This window comes from Grampus griseus, assembly GCF_964374135.1.
Source record: "Grampus griseus genome assembly, chromosome: 6".
In the NCBI taxonomy this organism is placed as follows: Eukaryota; Metazoa; Chordata; class Mammalia; order Artiodactyla; family Delphinidae; genus Grampus; species Grampus griseus.
This window is the reverse complement of record NC_139000.1, coordinates 74,574,169-74,600,913: the sequence shown is the minus strand read 5'-3', so window position 1 is coordinate 74,600,913 and position 26,745 is coordinate 74,574,169. Positions and strand designations below refer to the sequence as shown.

The window sequence follows — 26,745 nt, the reverse complement described above, 5'->3', positions numbered from 1 at the left end:
CCCATGCCTGACTAACCTCCACTCCCGTATCTCTGTGCTCTAGGTTGCTTTTTGGGGTTTCAACTAGAGTTTGTTGTACTTTATAAAACAAGTGCTCAGAATTGGGGTGGGTGGTTAAAGTAAGTGAGAGTGATATAGAGAGGGTAGTGCAATAAATACAGACTCTGAAGCCAGACCGCTTGGCATTAAATCCTATTCCCACCATTTACAAACTGCTATTGTTATTATTATATAAATTGTTCTGCAATGTCTCACTTTCCAGTGAGCTTTCAGGAGCATATCTACTGTGTAAATCAAATCTTACACTCACGGGAGCTGGCTTCTTGTATATACCATCTTACTCTTATTTAAAACCTAAGACGCTTTTGAAGATATTATTATACCCATTTCACAGATGATGAAAAATGAGACCAATAGAAGTTGAATAACTTGCTTAAGGCCATACAGCTGGTAAGTGGTAGAGAAAGAATTAAACTCAGGTGACGTTGAGTCTAAAAGCCATCTTCTCTTCACTGTTCCTCACTACCCATGCCTGCCTTAGCCTCATTTAACTGAACTTAAACTATGCTTTACCTGTGCTGACCTGGACTCTCACTTTGGCGGGATCATTACGGTTGGTTTTGTTTTGCTTTTTTTTTGCGGTACGCGGGCTTCTCACTGCCGTGGCCTCCCCCGTCGCAGAGCACAGGCTCCGGACGCGCAGGCTCAGCGGCCATGGCTCACGGGCCCAGCCGCTCCGCGGTATGTGAGATCCTCCCGGACTGGGGCACGAACCCGTGTCCCCTGCATCGGCAGGCGGCCTCTCAACCACTGCACCACCAGGGAAGCCCTACGGTTGGTTTTTGACTCCCAATATTCGGGTTTAATTTGCTCTACGGATTCTTATTTATACATTTTCAGGACAGCCCAGAAAGGGCACTTCTCATGTCAAACCTGTGAGATCACTGGGGCACAAATCTCAGATCATCTTCATTCAGAATGTGGGCATATCAGCAGAAGGACATAACTCTTTACACAAGTCAGATCCCAATGACACATGTGAAAAATAACAGAGCCGACTTTTCAGCCACGATAGCTTTGGCACACCTCACATCCCTTTGTTCAACCTCTCTTCCCTCATCAGAGAGCTGCATTCCTGGGAATTTCTGTTGTGCACTTTTCCCACTCGCCTGATGCCATTTAAAGGTGAATGTTATAGTTTTGCTAAGAGGGCCTTTTCCCTCATTTGTGATGAATAATGATTTTATCACTTTGATCTTAAAACGAGCTTGCTGCCTTCAAACTTTTTAATTACCACCATTAGCAAATTCAAAGAAATATTTTCAGGTAGACCCCAGCTAGGGGCTGACTCTAACCCCTTGCTACTCAAAGTGTGGTCCTCAGCCCAGCAACATCTTATCCCCTGGAACCTTGTTAGAAATGCAGAATCTCAGGACTCTCCCCAAGGATCTACTGACTCAGAGTCTGCATTTTAACAAGACCCTTAGGGTGATTTTATAAGCATTTTTAACCTTGAGAAGCAGTAATCTAAAAAACCTACAGATTCCTATATAAAAAGCTGACAGTCAGAAATGTGCAGAGGTGCATAATTTATCTGGATCAATTTTACAATTAAAAATCAAATCCTAAAGAGCTCACAATGTCATTGTCTCATGAAATGACACATCCTCAGTCCACAGTCTCGTGTGGTTATGATGATGTTAATTTGGTGAGGACCCCTTCATTTTAGTAATAACCAACCCAGAGAAAGGGACTGAGGGTGAGGGGCCAGATCATTTCCGTCAGAACAAGGAGAGGTCATTTCTGCTGGAATCTGTACCTTCGTCCCAGCAGATAGCATCAAGAGCACCAGAAGTCTACCTGCCTGTCCAAACTTGGGAGCCTTAGGGCAGAACAGAGTCATTAAATAATGTTTACAATGACATCTCCTCCAACTGCCATGAGTTTGGTGGACTGGCCCAAAGATACAGCTTAGGACCCACTTCTATTTTGGGAGAAGGGTTCCATCACATCACTGCTTTTTGAGGCACAGAAAGGAGTAATACTCTTCCTTTGCACAAGGCTCTCAAGGTCCTCCTTCAAAAGTTCTGGTGTTCTGTGAGCTGGGCCTGGGTACTCCACTTCTAAAATTAAATCATGTAGCCTGAAAAAAAGGACCCCAATTCTTCATCCCTCCCTGTATCCATACTCGTGGCCATGTAATTGTGTAATACCCTCCCATTCTGACTTTAGGCTCAGCTGTTCGACTTGCTTTGGGCAATAAAAGTGAGGCAGAAGTGAGAGTATACAGTACTGAGGCTAGGTTTCAAGAAGCCTCGTGTGTTTCCGCTTGCTCTCTTGCACCCCTGCTGTCTCCATGAGAACACATCTACATTAGCCTGCTAACGGATAACAGTCACGCGGAATAGAGCCAAGGTAGCCCAACCAGGGCCAGCCTAATAAGCCTAGAGCCAGCCAATATCCATACACATGAGAGAGCTGCCCAGTCAAGATCAGCCAGCTATCAACCCAGCTGACTTAAACTCACAAGCTATGAGTCATTATCATTATGCCACTGTGGCTTTGGTCGTGTGTTACACAGCATTATTATGTCAATAGATAACCACTGTACCAAGTAACTAATTAAATTGAGTTATTGAGAGATGTTTCCCTTAATGTTTTATTTCTACCATATTTTTCCTCTGAAAACATTAACTTCTGTTATGAATACTCAGAGGCCAAGAAAACAAATAAGGAATCAAATGAAAAATCAATGAGAAAACTCAAAATAGCCCATAGTTTGGCGGTGGACACTTGTCTTCATTGCTGTGAATCATATTATATACACGTAACATGTTCATATCTCCATCAGGACCATGGAGCCCTTAGTAGAACATGTGATATATTTCATTTCATCTCATGAACTAGGCACAAGGTCTAGTGAAAGGATTGTATGTGAGGGAGTTGGACTAGATCATCTCTCATCTCTAATGCTCTCAGGCAGCTCATCCCCAGCCTGAGTGAGCAGCTGTCAAGACAAGAGGCGGGTGTGGGTCTCAGTGGACCTCACCTGCCCACAACCAAGGGGCACGTTACCTTGTTGGCGCATCTTCATGGTCCGTATCCTTATTGCCTCTCCTCGAACTCGCCCTTCACAGAAATAAGCACCATTGATTGTACTAGCCTTTTCTCTCTTCCAAACAACTTTTTTAGCCCATTCTCTGGTTGCATCTTGAGTAACTTCCAGTGGATCCTGGTGCTGGTTCATTAAGGCTTCAAAGTCCCTTCCTATGATGATGGGCTCATGGGGGCGCCATCCAGAGGCGATGCAGGTGAGGGATGTCTCAGCGTCAGACACGAGAGGTAGGGAATTGATCAAGATCAGGTCCATGGCACCGTCCACTGTTGCTAAAAGGAAAAGACGGAACATAATGTATGAGGAAGGTTATTAACATGGCCCCACAGGATAAGCTGGTGTTTACAAAGCCTTGTCTAAAAATAACTGTGTGAGCCGTCTTTCTAAAATGCTACTCTGATCATGTGCCTATCTCTCATTGGACAAAATCCCAAACTCTTTACCATGGCATCAAGACTCTTCATCACCTAGACCCTGCTAACCACTGCTGCCCCATTGCATGCCCTAGCTGTAATGGACTATCGGTTATTCTCCATTCCCAAAACAAGATGTGCACTAGGTGTCTTTATGCACTACAGTGCCTGAGACATAGTTAAGTATTCAGTAAGTGTTTGCTGAATTGAGACAAATTCATGATAATGACATTATCATTATTTATCATTAATTATTGATCAATTAATGATAATGTGGTTCTACCCCAATAATAATGTATTCTAAAGAAATATGTCAATGACATACACCATATGCTAACTTTATAGACTCTCATCATTATCAAAGTATTGCCTGATTCCACATTAAATTCCGCAAGCTAAGGGAGGGACTGAGTGAAGTCTACATTTCCCTCTGACCCTCATCTTTGAAATGAGCCTAATAAGACCTTTCTTGCAGAATTCTTGTAAAGATTAAATGAGTTAAACTACATAAGCTGCCAAGCACTGTGTCTGCAATATACAGGATACTCAATGACCATTATTTCATTTCTCTTTATTCTGCTTCTGAACACCTAGCCCCAAACCTCAAATCTTCCCAAATGTAAAAAGAAAATCCTACCTGACTTTTAAGATTTATTTACTAAGTGATAAAGCACATTTACAAAAAGAAAACCCTCTCATTTCACTTTCTTTCTCTCCCTCTCCCTATTTCCCTTTCTCTTCTCATTTCCAAAGTTTCGAAGATAAGCAAATGGAATCTGTGCCTATTCTCTCCTCTTGGTGAATGTGGAAATACCAGGGATGGAGGTTGTTTTCTGGCTCCAGTGATGGTTGCTTCTCAAGTCTACATAAAATGATCAGGAGACTAGAAAGGTCAAGCACAGCGGGTGATGAGGGCCACTGGAGTCTCAGGGACCTTTATGTAGATGTAAAGTGATTCAAGTATGTTCCATGTTATCTCATTTAATATTCATCAAATTCTCTCCTGGGAGTATGCGCCATGATCTCATTTTTAAATATAAAGAAATTAGGGCTCAAAAGATTGAGTAGCTTATTCTATCTTCCACAGCTATTGAAGTCAGAGCTGGAATTCAAATTCTCACTGATCTTTCAGTTCCTTAGCTATACCATGCCCTTTCCTACCTCAAAACCTTTGGACATGCTGATCCCTGTGCCTGGAATGCTCTTTTCCACTCTTTTCATGGCTAATTTGTCTCATCCTTTGGGGTCTTAGCTTAAATGCCTTTCTCATGGACATCTTCTTTACTTATCTTATCTATAATATCTACACACTCTCATCCCATAAAGATTACCACAGTCTGTGATTATTTTATTTGATCTCTCTCCTCCTAGATGATACATTCCATTAGAATGAGAATTGAAGCTGTTTTATTTGCATTGATTTACATAGGAATATTCTACCTATTCTCAGCATATAGAGGACTTAATAAATATTTGTTGGCTAGATGGATGGATGGACGGACAGATGGACAAATTTTATACCAGATCTAGTTCAGTTTCACTAATTCACTTGGCTCCCACTTGTTGAAACATGAGGTTAAAAATGAAAGTTCTCTTCTATTTACAATAGCCAAGACATGGAAACAACCTAAATGTCCATTGACAGATGAATGGATAAAGAAGATGTGGTATATATATACACACACCCCATGGAATATTGCTCAGCCATAAAAAATGAAATAATGCCGTTTACAGCAACATGGATAGACCTAGAGATTATCATATTAAGTGAAGTAAGTGAGAAAGAGACAAATACTATATGATATCACTTATATGTGGAATCTGAAATATGACCCAAATGAACCAGTCTATGAAACAGAAACAGACCTGTGGTTGCCAAGGGGGAGGGGCGGTGGGGAAGGGAAGGATTGGGAGTTTGAGGTTAGCAGATGCAAACTATTATATACAGGATGAATAAACAGCAAGGTCCTACTGTATAGCACAGGGAACTATCTATATTCAATATCCTGTGATAAACCATAATGGAAAAGAATATGAAGAAGAATATATAGGGCTTCCCTGGTGGCACAGTGGTTGAGAGCCCGCCTGCGGATGCAGGGGACGCGGGTTCGTGCCCTGGTCCAGGAGGATCCCGCATGCCACGGAGCGGCTGGGCCCGTGAGACATGGCCGCTGAGCCTGTGCGTCCGGAGCCTGTGCTCCACAACAGGAGAGGCCACAACGGTGAGAGGCCCACGTACCGCAAAAAATAAATAAATAAATAAATAAATAAAAATAATATATATATGTATAACCGAATCACTTCGCTGTACAGCAGAAATTAACACAACATTGTAAATCAACTATACTTCAATAAAATTTTTTTAAAAAATGAAAGTGCCCTTCTGAGTCTAAACTGACCCCTTTGCCCATATTTAAAAGACTGTTTTGATAATTACTGAATTTATGAGGGGGGGAAAGCAAATGTTACGCTTTTACAAAATGCTATAGAAAGGTGATCAGTGGTTGCTGAGGATTTGGAGCTGACTGGTATTCATTTACCAGACCTACTTATGCCAAGCACTGTGCCTGCCATGAAGTCCTCATACAATTTGTTTTTGACGGCATTTGCCAATGTTTGATGTATACAGTGATGTTTTGAGGATGATCCTATTAGGAGCTACATTTTTATCTGATTCACTAGGAAGAATTTCAAAGTCAAGTCTTAATGTAAGTAGGAGTTGGTGTTGCAATATTTTTCTTGTAATATTAACTCAGTACGCTGAGGGAAGAAATCTTGAGTAGAATGGGTTCCCAAGCCTGACCCTCAAGCATCTATCTTGCTTCTAGCCTCATTGGTTTAACTTTAGGATTTCAAGAGAGGGAACAGAGGTTAGGATAAGAAAAGCATCGCAAGAGAGAATGAGCTAGGAAACCTAGCTGTGGAATTACAGCCTCCAAAAATAACACCAGAGCACAGTTACCCGTCCACACACACACACACACACACACACACACACACACACACACATCCAGCCCTGCCTCTGAGTAAGTACCACCTCATCTCCCACACTCACTCCTTCCAGGCATGTTCCCAGAGAGAGTCATCAAGAGGAAGGAAACACTGTAATTCTTTCAGCTCCAGTGGGATCCACCCCCATTTCTAGGGCCAGCTGAGTGATTTGCCAAAACCAAGGGCTCTGCTCTGAACTCACCGAACTGCATTAGCACTGGCCGTGGTTTATTTAATGACTTTAGGAAATAATAGAAAAAGCAGTTGATTTGAAAAGACAACCACACTGCATCTGTAAATTATTTCTAGGTATGGGTCTAGTTTATTTTTCCTTTTGTTCCTCCCAGCTCTCTCCCTTTGCTTTCGGGGATAGAAAGGGAAACTGTATACTCTGAGAGTCTGGATTTGACTACACTTTGCTACCCTTATTCAGCATGTCAGTTTCAGGAAGCACTCTTCCACCCATGAGTTCTCTGTCCTTTGTACTGCCACTTACAATAAAATATCAGAAGAATTTTGTACATGAGTTTTAGATACAGGAAGAAATACTTACCACGTTCCTGGAATGAATTTTAAAAATCATCTGTTTTGCTTTCCTAAAACAAGAATCAGTATTTGTTCTTGTTTGCATATGCCCCAGGGAATTTCTGGAAGGTGATACAGGAAGCTAAGAACAAGGGTGACCCATTAGGGGAGAATGAGGTCATTGGGGGGGACAATGACCGGGGCGGGGGTGGGGGGGGACGACACTTTTCACTGTATACGTAATGTATACAATGTTTTTGAACCATTGGAATATTATCTACACATAAAAATTAAATGTAAAAAAGTAAATGTTAACTGCTCTTCCCTTAAAAAGGTGCATTTGCAAGGGAATCTAGAACCAGAGAAATATATATGTCTCTCATCATTTATCCCTACACTCACTCCAAATCTTTTTGGATCACATCCATATAACGCATTTTCTTTTCCTCTCAACTTTGGACTAGTAATAGAAAATGTGACATCACTCCACAATGCTGAGAAAAAAATTGGTTAAAAGAAAAGAAAAGGGAGGAGGAGAGTGGCCAAACTTCACCTTTCAAAAAGAAGAGAGAAGCAGAGGCCCTACTGCCACAGGTACAATTGTAGCCTGTGGCTTCTCAAAAGGGTTCTGCTACTGGCATAGTGAAAGGTGTAACTGCTACTGCGTGACTGATGCTACCCAGGAATCTGCTATTGGTGACATTTTCCTGAGAATAAATGCCAAGAGACAGAGCCCACCTGGGCTTGCACAGCTATCCGTCCCCACACCAACACCTTTTCTTCCACTACAAAACTATCCTCTCCAAGTCCTACTGCAGACCGGTTTTAAGTTGTTTCACCACAACCACAGCCTGAAGAGCTTGGATCAAATTCATTAATTAGTTCAATTCACACTTCTAACATCAAGACTAAGAGTCTGCTGTAAGTAAGATGCACATGGAATTTCATACATCTTAACGTGTTTTGGGGATTGATATTATTTTTCCTCAGCAAAGATCTCACAAACACTTTTCAATATTTGCATAAAAGTGTCTCTTGTTTGTAAGGAGATACTGGCCAATGTAACACAGCAGCTATTGGGTTAACAAATGACTGTTCATCACAGTTGAAGCATAGCAATATCCTACAACATTGTTCTGCTCATTATGTTTTCTGTGTGCTGTACTGAACAGCATCTAACATTTTGCAGTAACATTTTCTCACTAAATCTCACTGTGCTGAACACAAAGTGCTGCTTAAATCTTCTTTTTGCGTATAGATTTTCTCTTTTTTTAATTTTAGTAATTTTTTTTCTCTTTTTTTGGCTTCATTGGTTCTTAGTTGCGGCACGCGGGATCTTCATTAAGGCGCACAGGCTTCTCTCTAGTTGTGGCGCGCAGGCTTCTCTTTAGTTGTGGTGTGTGGATTTTCTCTTTCTCATTGAGGCGCGCCAGCTCAGTAGTTGTGTTGCGTGGACTTAGTTGCCCCACAGCATGTGGGATCTTAGTTCCCTAACCAGGGATCGAACCCACGTTCCCTGCACTGGAAGGTGAATTCTTTACCACTGGAGCACCAGGGAAGTCCCTGCATATAGATTTTCTTATACTCAGTATTGCTTCTGTAAAAATAAAATAACACCCCCTGAGGAAACGTAAAAATAAGAGAAATACCTTAAGAAGGAATACAGAAAATGGACCAGGTGTGGCTGACAGGGACCAAAAATAAAACGGAGCCAGGCAGTCACGACAGACCTGGGACTGAGTCACGTAATTCTTTCTTAGAAAAACCACACACAAACAAACCCTATAAGGACTTCTGATTCTGCTAAGGTCCTACCTGGAAAAACCCCTAATGAGAAGCTTGGATGACAGCCAATCATCTAAAACTTGTGGTCAGGCTGCAAGGGCCATCCTGTTCCCTTATGACTCTCCCAACTGTGGCCTCTGCAGCGTCCCTGGTTTGCAAACCTTGAGAACAACAAAACTGTCCTTTAGGGCTTCCCTGGTGGCGCAGTGGTTGAGAGTCCACCTGCCGATGCAGGGGACACGGGTTTGTGCCCCGGTCCGGGAAGATCCCATATGCCGCGGAGCGGCTGCACCCGTGAGCGATGGCCGCTGAGCCTGCGCGTCCAGAGCCTGTTGCTCCGCAACGGGAGAGGCCACAACAGTGAGAGGCCCGCGTACCGCAAACAAACAAAAAAACTGTCCTTTTGCTTCAAGATAACCCTGATTCTTTCCTGGGATTGATTTCTAATTTAGGATGACACTTCGAATAATAACCCATCATCTAAGACATGGAAATATCTTTCTTTAAAAACAGTCATAGAAAGGACTCTGGACCTAAATCTACACCCATGTAATAGAACCAAACTGAATTAGAAATGAGAGACACAGTCATGCTTTTCAAACTGTGTTTCAAGGAGCTGTTATTTCTCATTTTCTAAAAAAGGTATTCCAGATCTTTCTGAGAGTGACGGAGGTGAAATTAACAGAGCGCATTCCAGATGTCCCCACATACATACACACTCTCACTGAGCAGCTCAACTTTCATCTGTTTGTTTTATATTTCAGCTCCACATAAATTTTCATTTGGGAGAAAGGAATTTGCTTAAATAAAACACATAAAACCTCAAAGGTCATCACTTTTAACAATTTTACTTTTACAGATGAAGAAAATGAAAGGTTAAATGAATAAATAGCAATGAAAATACATGTCCCTGCCTCACAAGGTGCTGACTCCAATTCGTCTGCTGTGCCCCTCCCTCCACATTCAAGTTCAGCACAGCTGCAGAGGCAAGTTCTGATTAACACAGCTCCCCAACCTTTGAAGCACTTGCCAGCCAAGCGGAAAAAGCAGGTTAAATTACTGCAGAGTGTGGCTATTCCCTTGCGCTTATTACCTCAGAATTGTGCTGTTGGGTGGAGTTTCACTAATATGTGTTTGGAACAACGTATCACATCTTCGGAACAACTGTCTGTATGATTTCTTGGAAGTTTGGCATTGACTATGTTTCAAATTTTTCCAAGGTGTCCTTGGTTGTCTCAGCTTCCTAACAGCAGCAGATATCTTAGAGTTCTAAATATGTCAAATGGCAGTGAGCACTACACCTTGGCCAAAAGTATTTTTGAAATCAGGGGATTGGCAATGAACTGATAAGGTCTTGGCCAAAAGCATTTCTGAAATCAAGGCCCTGACAATGAGCAGAGAAGCAAAGACATCCCCAAAACTATCCAAGATTATTTGGTGGAGCTGTTTGGATTTTAGTTTAGTTATTTTTTACGGTGTCCAGAAAAGGAGAATTCTCTTCAGTTTAAAAAAAAAAACTCATTAAATTATTTATATGTCTACTCATCTGCTAACAAATTTATTGAGCACCTCCCATGTGCTAAGGTACTGTATTGGACCCTGGAGACACAACAATGAATAAAACAGATCTGATCTCAACCCGTATGTAATTTACAGGCAAATGTGGAAGACAGATATGGCAAGCCAATCACATAAATAAATATAACACTGGAACCATGATAGGTACCATGAGAGAGGATTATAAGGTGCTATGGGATAGCATAACAGTGAACTTAATCAAACTTGGCTGGTGTGGAGAAATGGTTTAGGAATCAGGTAAGGCTCCCTGAGGAAGTGACATTTGGCACCTGAAGGAGAGTTGGAATTACCAGAACAAAGCGAAAGGGATATGAGAAGAGAGTCAGGAAAGTTTTCCCCCAAAGGGTAACTACTGAGCAGGATTTGAAGAACGAGTAAGTGTTTAATAGGACTCACCACTAGAATGTTCTCTCTTGGTTAAGGTCAACATCCTAAAGTTGACACTAATTTCTTTTTATCGGATTCTAAGAACTACTGGCACCATTTCTATGTGTCAACTCTATGTTAAAGTAGTTTTCGTGTCTCCTCTCCCTTCTTGTGTTCCCAGAAGAAATCCCGTTCCCAGGCATGTTTTCAATATTTTAACCTTTTGTTTGTTTGTTTGTTTGTTTCTAGGATACTTCTATGTATGTAATAAGTCTCTGAGCAATAACTTCATCCTCAAATTTCCTTCCGAGAAGATAGTGGGCAATTAACGAAAAGATACCAACATGCACAAGCCTGGAAATACCCAAAGGAAGTTGCTAACTTTTTACATGCACTGTTGGGAGTTAGACAAGGACACCCTTGATATGACTAGGCTGGGTCTCTCTAACAACAAACTGCTCTCACTCAGGAGTTGCTCCAAGCCTGTTTGCCCCAAGGGCATGCCCATTTCCCATCCCCGCCTCCCTGACAAACAGGATCCTCGTCCGACTGCCGGAGGAGACAGCATCCCACCCCACCACCCCGTGAACGCCAGAAATTTTCCATCCAGGATAAATATCGCATGCTCTAGTTAGAACATCAGAATTGCCACCAGTCAGCAAGCAAGTTTTTATTTTAGACAGGAGTAGACACAGCATCCACAGAGTGTGACTTCACTAAATACCCAGCACACATGCACACTTACACGCAAAACTCCATTTCTGTAAGGCGGGGCTGGAGGAGGCATGGCACCATCAAATCAAGGGTTGTTTAAACTGGAAAAGACTTTAGAGATTGCCTGGTGCAAGCCTCACACTTTATAAAGGGCAAACTGAGGCCCATGGAAAAGAGACTGGCCAGTGGTCACGCAAAGGCTAATGGCAAAGCCAGCCCTCAAGTGTGAATTTCTCCCCAGGGCCTTTTCTGTCACCCCGGGGTAGCAGGGTAAATGGACAAACCTTTAATGTGAGGGAATTTGGAATGTGCATCATTTTGACAGGATGGTACCTGAAGAATCCTGGAGCTTGGCAGAAACTGGGCCAAGAGAGAGAAGACATTGAGGAGAGGCAGCCAAAAAGCTGGGAAGGGTACAGGACAGAGAGAGTGGGAATTCCCAGAAATGAGGTTTGCCCACCTCGTAAATCCCCGCAAGCCTTACAATCCTGCCTTATAATCTTTCCTATCATTTCGCCCGGAGAGAGGGATGCTCTCTAATTGAATCGTATTCGTCCATTGCCAGCAAATTTATCTGGTGTGAGAGGAATCCATCTTTGGAGCCAGGCCACCTTCTCTTTCTGGGTTCTTCTGCTTCAATCACCTGCCAATTTCCCTTCTCCCTTCTGCTGCCAAAAGATGTGCACAGACGTACATACTCACTCCCACAACCAAATATCTCTATCGTCCAAGACAGAATTCAACAAGCTCTTTAACTCCTAAGTTCCCTGTTCTCCAGATCCCAATAAGGAAGGCAATTTGGGTTGATCTGCTTGCACAAAAAAGAGAAGAAGAATTTAAGAATAGCTTAAAGTGACAACTCTGAGAGCTATCAGAAGAGCAAACCAAAGAAGTGAGTCTGTAATGGGAGAAGTTCAGGACCACGATCATTTCTAAGAAGAGACCAACAAAGAAAGAGGGCTAGCGTTCTCAGCAGGCTTCAGATTATACCGTGTCGGGAAGAAAGATAACACTGTTTATTACAGACTACGTAATAGGTACTATGCAAGGTGTTTTACAAACTTTGTGCGCTTGAATTCTTTGTGCACTTGAAGGAAGGGATTTATATTCCATTCTGTAGGTTAAAAAAAGAAACTCACAGATGTTCTGTAATATGCCCAGCGACAGACAAATAGAATTTGAACCCATGTCTCACTAAGTTCCATAACCCGTCACAATGCTTCACTCCAAACACCACAAGAGAATTCTATTTTGCCCTTTGTCCACTATTGTATCTCTAGCAATTAGCACAGTGCCTGGCATATAACAGCTCTTCAATAATCGCGGATGAAGGAATAAATAAATAAATGAATAAATAAATAAATAAGCAAGCAAGCAAGCCTGGCCTTCGATGAGTGAATTTATTCAATAAGCACTTACTTAGTAAGTACTATGAGCTGGGCCCTATGCTGCCTTCTGTGGACGAAGAAAAGAATAAAATATGGTTTCTGCCTTCAAGAAGCTTACAGTCTGGTCATCCAAAGGCATGAATATACACAAATCCACAAAGGAAAACACTGACAGATTGCACTATAGAAAATGCCAAAATCTTTTCTAAAATAAATAGCCAACTGCAGTAGATTGAAATATAATGGTCACAATAATTTGCATTTCCTTCCATTGAGAAGTGAAATCTACTTCTTTACCCCTTGAATCTAGGCTCGGCCATGAGACTATCCTTGACCAATGAAACATTAGCAAATGTGACAAAAACAGAGGCTTTAAAAGTGCTTTTCCCCTGGGCCTGCCCCCTCCTACTGCTGTATGGGACCCTGAGACCACCATGAAGAAAAGCCCAGACTAATCCACTGGAGGATGAGAGACCACATGATAGAGACATGAGCCATTCCAGCTGAGGCCCAATAGACCAAATGCCAGATATGTGCATTAACCATCCTAGACCATCCAGCCCCAGCCAAGCCATCAGCTGACTACAGATATCGGCCAATCCACCCTAGATCAAAGAACTTTCCAGCTGACCCACAGAATCTAAGATATAATAAATGTTTGTTGTTTCACCATTACGTTTTCAGATGACTTGTTACTCAACAAAAATTAACTGATACAATAATTACCATATGAAATGATAATTAATTTGACTACAAATCCCAAAACACAAACTAAAAGGACATCCCATTATTCGTCTATCAAATTAACTAACAATAGAGAGGGTCATAATATCTAGTGCTAGCAGATAAACAGGAAGGTTTACACCATTGGTGTAATAGATAAAAAGGCCAAATGGGAAAAATATTGTTATGGATAAAACTTAAAGAGTTAATATGTATAATACATAAGTAAATTCTATAAATTAATAAATCAGTAGTAATTCACAGAGGAAGATACACAAATAGGCAACTGTAGTAAATTGGAAAAAAGGGTCACGATATTTCTAATACTCCTTGGAAATGCATTTCTGGGACATGCTTGCAAATCTATAGTTGTAAAGTTACATAAAAGCTAACCCTAATTCATCACATTATATGTCAGGCACTTTTCCATGTGTGTAACATGTAATAATCCTCATGGAACCTTATGGAATAGGCACTATGATTATCTTTTACAGATTATTTTACAGAAAAGGAGACTAAGACAAAAAGAGGTTAAATACTTGGTCATTGTCATACAGGTAATTAGTGGTAGAACTGAGATTCAAATTTAGGCACACTGATTTCAAAACCCACTCTTTTAATGATTAAACTATACACATATTACACTGGTTCATATCAAAAATGGATCTTCTAACAATTCAGTGAAGACAGTTTAGTCTTTTCAACAATAATGTCAGAACAACTGGACATCCATATGCCAGAAAAAAAAAGAGTCCTAAACTAAAGACTAGAGTCCTCCCACCTTGTACAAAAATTAAATGAAAATGGATCATGTAAAATGTAAAAATATAAAACTTTTGGGATATGGGAGAAAAATCTTCATGATGTTGGAGTTGGGCAGTGAGTTGTTAGCTATGACACCAAAAGTGTGATCTGTAAAGAAAAACATTGATAAATTGGATTTTATCAAGATTTCAAACTTTGATCTATGAGAGACACTGTTAAAATCAAAATACAAGCTCCAGACTGGGAGAAAACATAGCTGACAAACAACTTACATCCAGAATATATCTTAAAAGTCTCAAAACTTAACAGTAAGAAAACAAACAATTCAATTTTTTTAATGGGCAAAAGATTAGAGACACTTCACCAAAGAAGATGGCAAATAAGTACACAGAAAGATGGTCAGTATCATTATCCACTAGGAAAATGCTAATTAAAACCATGTGAGACACCACTGCACACCCATTAGAAAGGCTCAGAAAAACCCTGACAATACCAAGTGCTAGCTAGAATATGTAGCAACTGTAACTCAATCACTGCTGGTGGTATGTAAAATGGATGGTCCAGTCACTGTGGAAAATGGTTTAATCATTTTTTATAAAGTTAACTATACATTTATCACATCACCCGGCAATCCCACTCCTATGTATTTACCCTACAGAAATGAAAATTTATGTTCATACAGTGAATGTTTATAGCAGCTCCATTTATTCATAATCACCCCTAACTGGAGAAACTCAAATGTTCTTCAACAGACAAACGCATAAACAGCCGTTGTACATCCAGACAACGGAATACTACTCAGAAATAAAAAGGGGTTAGACTATTAATACTTGCAACAATATGGCATTATGCTGAGTAAAAGAACCAATATAAAAAGGCTACATACTGTATGAATGCCTTTATATAACATTCTGGAAAAGGTAAGCCTATAGGATGAAGAGCAGGTGAGTGGTTGCCAGGGATTAGGAGTAGGAGAGATGTGACTAAAAAGGGCAGCACAAAAAAGATTTCAGGGGGTGATGGAATTGTTCTCTATTCTAACTTGGGGGCAGCTGCATTAAAACTCATAAAGCTGGGGCTTCCCTGGTGGCGCAGTGGTTGAGAGTCCGCCTGCCGATACAGGGGACACGGGTTCGTACCCCGGCCCGGGATGATCCCACATGCCGTGGAGCGGCTGGGCCCGTGAGCCATGGCCGCTGAGCCTGCGCAGTCCGGAGCCTGTTGCTCCGCAACGGGAGAGGCCACAACAGTGAGAGGCCCGCGTACCGCAAAAAACAAAAACAAAAACAAAAACAAAAACTCATAAAGCTGTACACACAACATAACTTAACTGTATTTTAATTTTTAAAATTATAGTAAAAAGGTATCCTCCATAATTACCAATACAGATATGCAAAGATATGGCAAGAATATTCACTGCAGCCTACAGCCTCGACTGGAAACAACACAAAGTTCATGAATGGGAGCACGGCTCAATAAATGATGGTTCATACATTTAATTGAATATTATGTTTGCATGGAATTATACCTTTGATATATTAAGTGAAGAAAAGATGCAGAACAGTATGTTTGATCTCATTTTTGTCAAAATATTGAGAAAAGCCTAGAAGTCACACACCAGTAGTGGTACTTCTGGCTAATGAAATTGCCAGGCTCAGGGATCAGGGGTGGGGTGAGGAGGAAGGGCAGATGTTCACTTATTTTTACATATTTAGTACTGTCTCTCTTTTGTAATATTAAAATGAAGACTTTTATTATAAAAACACATGCAACTAATCAATCTAATGGCAGTTTTTTGCTTAATTATTTACACATCTGTCTCCTTCCTTAGACAGTGAGCTCCCTGAAGAAAAGACCTCTAGTTTGTTCATCTCTAGCTCCTAGCACCAAGCACTGTGTTTGACAGACCATGCATATTTTTAATATATTTAAGTTGAATTTGAAGAAATCAACAGTAATTGAAAGTAGAACATCTTTTTTTTCTTTTTGGAATTTTAATTATAAGTCCAAGAATGCTCCTTTGACTAAATTTTGATGTAAATTATCTTGAAAAGATCTTCGTTTACTGACTCTTTTTTAAACTAATTTTTATTGGAGTATAGTTGATTTACAATGTCATGTTAGTTTCAGGTGCACAGCAAAGTGAATCAGTTATACATATACATATATCCACTTTTTTGGATTTTTTTCCCACATTGGTCATTACAGAGTATTGAGTAGAGTTCCCTGTGCTATACAGTAGGTTCTTATTATCTATTTTATATATAGTGAAAGTAGTACATCTTAAACCCAGGTGACAATTCTGTGAATTGTTATTAGCCTGGCACCATCAACAGGATAGTGGAGTAGTTAAGAGCTTTGGTCTTGACGTTCTGTCTCATTTTCCTCATCTGTAAAATGGGAGAATAACCTCTAAATCACTGACTTTTTAAAAAATTTATTTATTTTATTTATTTATTTTTGGCTGTGTTGGGTCTTCGTTGCTGCACGCGGGCTTTCTCTAGTTGTGGCGAGTGGGGGCTACTCTTTGTTGCGGTGCGCAGGCTTCTCACTGCGGTGGCTTCTCTTGTCGCAGAGCACGGGCTCTAGACACGTGAGCTTCAGTAGTTGTGGCACGCGGGTTCAGTAGTTGTGTCTCACAGGCTCTAGAGCACAGGCTCATTAGTTGTGGCACACGGGCTTAGTTGCTCCACGGCATGTGGGATCTTCCCAGGCCAGGGATCAAACCCTTGTCCTCTGCATTGGCAGGCGGATTCTTAACCACTGCACCACCAGGGAAACCCTAAATCATTGACATTTGTGTAAAGAGCTATCTGTATTAGCATGGCATGAAGCCAGTTTGATCAAGTTAATCTGTATGAAAATATGGTCTGTGTTAGCCCCAGAGGAAGGGTTTTTTTTGTTTGTTTGTTTGTTTTAATTTTTAAGTCATCTTGGAGCTAAGTCACCCACAGAAGGAAGAACTTCTAATGGCTTTGTGTCCTGCTGTGTGACCACCCTCCCACACACTTCAAACCCACATGAGCAGGAAACAGGCTGATCATGAGCTAAGGAAGATTCCCTGTGTTTCCTTCTAAAATCCTTTGATTGCTGCCCCCTTTCTTACAGGACTGACCTTAACAGGAAACCAAATCTCTGCACATGCAAGTGATTCTGGAAAAGCAGTTTCACAACCAGCTTGGTGGTGTGGAGGGAGCCTTGGAGAGAGAGATGAGGGGGCTACTCAGAGATGGACACAAGCTGTCACTCCATGGCCCTCTGCCAGCTAACCCTCGGGAAGACCACTGACCTAGCCCAAAGGCCTCCCACCGTGTCCCTGAACCAGAGAAACTTCCTTACATTCTCTTCCTCATCTTTAAAAGTGAGAACTAGGGACTTCCCTGGTGGCACAGTGGTTAAGAATCAGCCTGCCAATGCAGGGGACATGGGTCCGAGCCCTAGTTGCGAAAGCAACTGAGAAAGATGCCGCGGAGCAACTAAGCCCGTGCACCACAACTACTGAGCCTGTGCTCTAGAGCCCGCGAGCCACAACTACTGAGCCCATGTGCCACAACTACTGAAGCCTGCATGCCTAGAGCCCGTGCTCCGCGACAAGAGAAGCCACCGCAATGAGAAGCCCGTGCACCACAAGGAAGAGTAGCTCCTGCTCACCACAACAAGAGAAAGCCTGCGCACAGCAACAAAGACCCGACGCAGCCAAAAAAAATTAAATAAATAAATAAATACATGTATTAAAAAAATAAATAAAAGTGAGAACTATACTCCGATAAATTTTATTTTTAAAAGTGACCCTCTGCACAGTCTGTAGCTCTTCTACTTTGCTTCACTTTACTCTTAGAGCAGGACAGTAGCTCTGTATTCTGAAGCACCACCCCCACCACTGACTAACCAATGGGGTCATGATCTTAGCTCAGTAGTGAAAGAGGGCTCAGGGACCCTCTAGCCTCATTTCATTTAGTTTAGGAATTCCTTTATTACAATTCTGGAATCTATTGTCCTCTGGGCATTACCTGAATTATTTCTGTGACTGGAAGTCTCCTATTTGGGAAGCAGCTTGTGAGGCCATATTCCCTCCCCTCCATCAAAAAAAAAAAAAAATCTTGCGTACTTCCAAAGTACAGATTCATTTGCCAGGTAGAATTCCAACTATAAAATTTATGTCAGTTTTTCCCCTATCAAACTGCAGGCCTGAATGTCTCAAGAGGTGCTAATCTATGTGTCTTTGTTAAGAGAGGCTTCTTGAAAAACCCTGAGTATCATAGTTAGTGTCATCTCCTTGGGCCACAGTGGCAATGACATCATTCCAAACATGTTGGGAGCTCTTCTCAAGGAATCGTCCTTGGAATCTGCACAAGCCATACTGCTTAACTGCATTGCATGAGCCCTCCTCCAATGCTTCTTTTATTTCCCCATCAACTGGCGAACACTTGCTTAGCCTCCAAGGCTTAGCTCATGCTCTCACACACTCTGGGGAGCCTCCCAGATGCCACAGGGCAGAGGCTGTTGTCTTACAGACTGCACAGATATCTAGTAGGCATGGCAGTGTGACAGGCCACGATCCTACATACAGCAGCTGCCTGGGAGTTTATCACTAATGGCTTAGGAAAACAGCTCCTCCTTTATCTTCCCAAGTAGACAATCTAAGATCGACTGAGACTTTTCTGGCAGCAAGGAGACAGAGCCTGTCTGTGCAGTCATTTGAGGGAAAACAGTCCAAAAACATGAAAGCCAAGAGGGAATTTCATTACATGTTTGAGTCAGATACTCTTGGCATAGGCTGGGTCCATTTTCAAGTCAAAGTTAGTATAAAATGTAAACACCATCGGGTAAGAGTCTCGCTTTCTAAGCCCAAGACATGCTCCGTTTCTTCTCTTCATTTTGACAAGGGGTGCCCTTCACCAGCTGCTCTCCAACCTCCTCCACCCAGCTCTGGGACTGTGGACCCTCTGGGTTCAGCTACAAGGGGGATCCAGATGGAGACAGGAGGGTGGTAGGCGAGTGTGATCAGGGTGTTTATTCTCCCAGGTCTCCACCACCCCACTGAGCCATCTACAGAAGCCACAACTTGGTGGGGGGTCTTCTCATGCCACTGCTCTATCAGGGTTTGAGAACCACTCCTTCCTCTTGTACCTTCAGGTCTATACGCGTTTCAAGAATCGCTCATGTTTCAGTCGTTCCCTTTATGTAAATGAAATTTTGTGTTGAGGTCTGAGAATTAACCAGATAAAACCATGCTTCCTGTGTCTCGGCAGGGAGACAGGAGCCCAGCTTGGTACCTGCTCCCCCCACCCTTGACAGCACCTCAGGCACCTCCCTAGACAGGCTATTTCTTTAAGAAGCACAGTTCGCAAATGACTGCTATCAAGTATTTGCTAGTTCTGCAGTGTGTGTCAGTTACACATAAATAATTCCTAAAATTATTAGTCGTAACATAAGAGCTATAAATTATTAAGTACCTACCACCTTGTGGATACTTTAAATACATTGTTGTACCTCATTTTCACAATGACCATGTGCATTAGTCATTTATATCTCATATCACAGATGAGGAAACTGACTTAGACAAAATAAGCAACAGTGATGACTAAATGAGATCTTAAATGTAAAACATCCGGAACAGTGTTAGAACTCATGTCTTCCTTTTCCTTGATAGAGAGCTTGACACAGTAGGTTCTTCATATGTATGCACTGTTTGACTGGGTATACATTTGCCTTAGTACCTTGATCATCCCAGTAGAAAAGTGTAAGCCTATGAATCTTAAATAGCAGTTTTCCTTTGGACCTAATTTCCCATTCATCCTTCTTGCCAAGACTCAGCAAGTGGCCATGGCCTTAGCCCAGAGATTATAGCTTGACCAGCACTATGGAAGACTCCATTTCCATCTTCACAGTGATCTCACCAACTCCCAAGACTTCAGTTATCCCCTGTTCCAAGTCTCGGTCTCTAGTTCCAACCTCTTCCCAGCTATAAAACATGTTATAAACAGGCCTCCTGTTCACCTAGGTAGGCGTCTCAACTGCGATATGTCTAGAATGAACTCGGCATCTTCCCCTCTCTTCACCTTCTCTCTCTCCTGATCTCTTAAGTCTCCATCTTTCTAACCACAGATGCTTGAAAACTCTGAGTTATTGTCAACAACTCTCTCTCCCTCACTGTTTACAGTGATTGGATAATCACCATATTCTGCCCACTCTAGCTCAGTACTATCTCTCACATTCAACTCCTTTTCACACCCTCATTCTCTCTCACTTGAACTCCTGCAAAATTTTGGTGCCATTGTCTCTTTAGCCCCAAATGCTCTACAGGCTTTCCTTTCCTAGCCGTTGATGACATTGTTCCTTCTGCCGAGGATGACCTTCCCTACATATATTTATCTGTTCAATTCCAATCTCTTCCAAGATTCAATTCAAATCTCAATGGTAATAGGAACTTATTTTCTATTATTTTGCACAGTTCAAAAAATAAAGTTCAAGTCGGCAGACTGTTGTAACTGAAAATTCAAACCCACTACACCTGTTTTTTTAGTGAACAAAATTAAAGAAAACAAAGGAATTTAAGGTACCCAAATGTGAGGTGATATTTAATTAATTACATCGTGAAATGGAAATGTATATCTTAATAATGAAGTCTGGATCTCAGCTTTAAAATGACATCTGACTAGCACCTTTGATGTAGGCTTTCTCAACTTTCTCCTAAAGACATGGGGAAAAAAAAAAGAGAGAGAGAGAATTTCAAATACCTACAGTGCTAACCAAGATTGTCAATCTACCTATTGTCAGCACCTAGTAACCACAAAGACCAATAGGATTAGATAGAGAAAATGAATTTTCATTGTTAAAATATTTTTAATGTCAGAAATTTCTCTTAAAATTAAAAATATATGCTGTAAAAAGTAACTTGGATCTTAAATTCCGGATTAAGGTGGCAAAGAATTTGAAGGGAAAAGGCAGGAGGAGAGAAAGTTAACATGTGCTGAGTCCCTCACTGATACACTGATGTTCAAAGTATGGTTTCACTATTTACTGTTATAAACAGAGAAGTATAGGTTAAGGAGTGTTTTTGAAAAACATAAGGGTAAACCACTAATAAAATAAAAAACAGGAGGCATACACCAAAAATGACTACAGAAGATAAATGTAAACAAAATGTAGACCAAGTAAGCAAATGACAGGAAAAAATAAAAGACTAAAAGGAAACAGCAGGAAAGTATATAAAAAAATCAAAGTACAAAACCAAATGTCAGACGTTAAGATTAAACATATTATCTGTGATTTAAAGATATTTAAAATCACCTATAGAATGACAAATACTCTCAGAAAAAATGAAACCTTCCAAGATGATGCTTAAAACAAAAGCATCTTTGAAAACAAAGATATGGGCAAAGAACTTAGCAAGAAATGAAAAGAAAAAAAAATGATGAAAGAGAAGAAAACAAAGGTAACAGTATTAGTTTCAGACAAGTGGCTAGAAGACATGGAATGGGATAAAACCTATTACATACACTGATAAAAAGTAAAGTCCATAATGAAAGCATAGTGGTTATGCATCATTGTGCTATAAATCATATAGAATCAAATACAGAAAAAAACTGGTAAAAGCAAAATGAATGTGAGAAAAGCACAATCGTTCTGTGCTTTATACCTCTCTCAAATTTTGACTGATGGGGCTTCCCTGGTGGCGCAGTGGTTGAGAATCTGACATGGGTTCGAGCCCTGGTCTGGGAAGATCCCACATGCTGTGGAGCAACTAGGCCTGTGAGCCACAACTACTGAGCCTGAGCATCTGGAGCCTGTGCTCCGCAACAAGAGAGGCCGTGATAGTGAAAAGCCCACACACCGCGATGAAGTGTGGCCCCCACTTACCACAACTAGAGAAAGCCCTCACACAGAAACGAAGACCCAATGCATCCAAAAATAAATAAATTAATTAATTTAAAAAATTTTTTGACTAATGAAGTTGACTAAAAATCAAACTACAATTTAGTAATAATTAGACATATGTGTAGTTATATGTGTATCTTTCAGATATATATACCTCTATACATTAAAGTATGGAATTTGCCTTTTTTTCCCCCAATCACCCCTGCAGTACTTATCAAAATTGAGTATATCCAATGGAGCAACACATAGGAGTGAGAGTTCTAAAGATCAGTGGCAAAGGTAAAAGTTGTGTATACATGACACTACTCTTGACAATCCTTTAAATCGGTCATGAAGGATAATGTGGAAGTATATCTTCTATGCACAAATATAACAGCTAGGTTTTCCTCCAGCACTGGGACAGATCACTGTTGCTTTGAATAAGAACCAGATAAAGCAGTTGGCTGGAATTCAGGAACCAGGCAGCACAAAAAGTATTTACCTCCAAACACGGGGGTCACAACTGGAGCATGAGAAGCCACAGAACAGGGACCAAGCTGTCTATGAAATGAAAGGGCAACTGAAATCATAGGCACTATTTTATATTTGTAGATCTTTTAGACCAAACAGGTATAGTTGAACCTGCTTAACTTAACTTGGCGTGGCTCAGAGGTGATATTCAAAATATTTACCAACCTGGGCCCATGAACACTGATCTGGGTAGTGAAAAAGGTTCTGAAAGACCCTGATGGGCCAGATATTAACACTTTAGTTGCTGAATTGTGAAGTGGTCCAGAGGTCCTGAGGGAGTGACTTAGGCAGCCAAAGTAGCAGGTCAAGGGGAACTTAGGAGACCCAAGCCGCAGTTATTTACCAGATGGCACAGAATTATGTCACTCTTCTAACAACTGGTACAGATGAACCAGTACTACACAGTGGAATATCAGCCCTGCTGTAACTTATGCTATCCTAGATACACACATACACACACACACACACACACACACACACACGCACACACCCCTCAGTGAAGTCCAACAAAGGGAAACTGTCTTTGCAATAATCCCAAATCACAACAAGACAATCCCACACCACACACAATAAATCAAGTTTAACAACATATCATTGAACAACAACAAAAAAGAAAATCAACCCGCTAAAAATCATAAAGCAGTATTCTAAATAATCATTAATTCTCAAAAAAAAAATAACTGAAAAGCACATGAGAGGGGCTTCCCTGGTGGCGCAGTGGTTGAGAGTCCGCCTGCCGATGCAGGGGACACGGGTTCGTGCCCCGGTCCGGGAAGATCCCACATGCTGCGGAGCGGCTGGACCCGTGAGCCATGGCCACTGAGCCTGCGTGTCCGGACCCTGTGCTCCGCAACGGGAGAGGCCAAAACAGTGAGAGGCCCGCGTACCACAAAAAAAAAAAAAAAAAAAAAAAATGCACATGACTTGTTAAGAACCCTATTTTCAAAACTGCTACAATGAGTCCAAAACTACTTTTGGAGACAAATTTATAGCTTTAAATACTTTTCTTGTTAATGAGTATTTAAAAAACCAAGAAATGTACTCAGGAAACATTTGTGAAAGAACTAACAAGACTTAAGAAAGTCAGGGAGAAAGAAAAACTAACGCTAAATAAGAATATTAATAAACTTAAAAATAGAAAAAGGAGAATTCCGAGAGCTGGTCCTTGGTGTGGGTAAAATTTACAACAGCAAGCCTCTGAAATCTACTTAGAAACTAAAACTGAGAGTAAAACAAGAAGTAAAATAGCTCTTGTGGAAAAGATGCTTTAAATCATAAGAAAATCTCATGTATAATTCTCAGCTAATAAATTTGAAAAATATATATATAATGATTAGGAAATATAAATCCTTAAACTCAAACTTATGAAGCCTGAATTATCTCATCAAAAATTCACAGGGCCAGTTGGTTTTGCTGATGAGTTTATGTAATACAAAAAAAAATTTTTTTAATAGAAAGCTACCAGTTCTTTACAGCTAGTAAAATCCTATTACCTAACATAAAATAGCTGAAAAAAGAAAACTACTCCTTATCTCACTTGTGAAAAGGCAAAAAATCCCAAACAAAATATTAGCAAATCAGTTCAGCAGTTTATTAAATGAATCTTCTACAGATACTATGGGTTTATCCTCAGAAGGCAAGAATGGTTTAGTGTATCACAATTGCCTTAGTATATCACTTATTACTTAACAGCCCAACGTGAAATGTATAGGACTTATATGAAAATATCTATGAAACTTTACCAAAGATAAAAAAGATTTAAAGACATGGAGAGATGTTCTGTATCCTTCAGTGGAAAAGCACAATCTTGGAAAGATGATAATTCTTCCTAAATTAATTTATAAATTTAACATAAACCCAATAAGTGACACAAAGAGAAAGAGAAGAAGAAAAGATAAAGGCCAAGCAGTATGATGGGCAGCTGAAGGACTTTAATAAATAGGCTAGTGTGATATTCGTGGTGGAGTTGTTTGGATTGCCACAGTGCAAACCTCATCTTTTTCTCAACTCAGGAGTTACATGCGTTATACTCACAACGCCTTATCTGTCTGCATGCCTCTGTGTTTGTGATTATGTCTGTCTGTACCTGTGTGTCTGTCTGCATGCAGAAAAAATTGTTGCCATTTTTATTTTTAATTGAAGTAAAAGGCTGAGCTACATGTCGAGGCTGACAGCAAGTTCAACAGAGACCACACGTGTAGAAGTGAGCAAGGGAGTGCATGCATTTACTTAAATCAAAACTGAAGCCAGAGCTCAGTGTAGGAGGCAACCATGGGAATGTAAGTGCACTGGGAATTCCAGGGGAAACCTGGAGGAGGGCATTTGAATTCCCCAGGGAGAGATATAAAATTCAATCTTATCTAGAAAATGTTAACCGTGGCTATCTCTGGATGGTGGTATACTGTATACACAAAGTTAAAAGATAAACATTTAAAAAATTGAATTCTTTGAAAGGAAAGCAAGTGACTTGTGCTCTACACACTAAGCCTTGGATTTACAGTAGTGTCTTTCATCATGCTGAGGTGTCAGAACTGCCTTCTGTGTGTCCATGTGCCCTGCACAGGGTTATATTTATCTCAGAGCAGATCACATTGCAGTGGAGCGCTGGGAAGCTTAGCATGGCTGAGCAGCAGAGAGATGCAGTGTGTGGTCAGAGGCTAGGGAATCAATCACCTTGGGTGTGAACCCCAGATCTGCCACGTATTACTTGTATAACACAGGACCATATACAAATTACGTAGGCTTCTGTGCCTCAGGTTGGTCATCTGGAAAACGGAGGTGATGATACTTACCTCTAAGCACGTCACTGAGGATTAATAAATGTATAGCTCTACACACTATGAAAAAATCTTTTGTAAGTTTTATGAATGATGTGTGTGGCAAATGGTGGAACAGTCAATAAACAGTGAGGATAATGATTTACGATTTTCTAAAGTTGTGGGACTAATGAAGAGGAAATGGCGTTTGCTCCTCTGCAAAGTAGTCACAACTGTATCCTCCTGAGGTGTGATCCTGCCTGCAGAGCTAATCACAGGGAAAAGCTAACATTTTTAGTATTATTTTCATCTTATATCCAAAGGAAATGAGGTCCCGAGAGTGAGCTAATGAATACTACCCAGCACAATAATGGTGGAGTAGCACAAGGATCCTTTTTAAAACATATTTCACATCCTTTTTTCCATGTAGTAACACACGAGAGAAGCAACACAAACATGGGCAAGAAATGAGCTCAGTTAGCCTGATTGGTCTCTGGACGCCGGGAACTACATTCCATCCAGGTCCTGGCATTCTGGGCTGCACTGCTAAAGCTCCCATCTTCATTTGTTAGCTCTTCAAATGGACTTGACTTCTAGTAGAGGCCATAAAATTTTAATCTGTGGTTTTTTTTAATGATGAAATCTGACTCCATCTAAAAATGACACACATTTATAGTCTAAAGTCATCAGTGGGAAACAAGATTGATCATGTGTTCTACAAACTGAAGTCCAAAATCCCTGGATTCAGAATTTTAAAATGTGACTAATCTGTTGAAGTCCTAGGTTTCAAATAGAATTTTTGATTCTCCTAATTTTGGCTGCTAGAGGAGTCAAAAATTGGATTAAACTGACTTTAGTTCTTGGACTGTAGAACGTACAATGTATTCAAAGGAAGCCAGAATGTTTGCTCTATTGCGTGTACTTGAAATTAAAACTTGATTGTTGAGGCTAGTGTGGCTAATTTCAAAATTTTAACATTTGAAAGGGAGGAACGCTCCAATGGTCAACTTAAAAAGAAATAATCACACATTCAATAATCTCCCCCAAGAGTCTTCAGGTTTTTCTTTTTTTTTTTTTTTTTTGGCCCTGCCACAAGGCTTGCGGGATCTCAGTACTCCGACCAGAGATCGAACCCGGACCCCCTGCAGTGGAAGCGCCCTAACCACTGGAGCTCCAAGGAATTCCCAAACTTCAGGTTTATAGGCAGTACATCTCACAGAGTAAATGAGATGATA

General features: G+C 40.8%; 1 protein-coding gene across 2 annotated transcripts in view; it reads right to left on the bottom strand.

Annotated features, from left to right (window-relative positions):
• The window catches only part of TEK (TEK receptor tyrosine kinase), a 102,659-nt gene that overhangs the window by 55,585 nt on the left and 20,329 nt on the right, over positions 1-26,745 (bottom strand). For both annotated transcript variants that reach the window (XM_082657116.1, XM_082657117.1), the window contains exon 2: positions 3,076-3,387. In XM_082657116.1, coding sequence (XP_082513242.1) covers positions 3,076-3,387 — 312 coding nt within the window. The remainder of the gene's footprint in view (positions 1-3,075; positions 3,388-26,745) is intronic.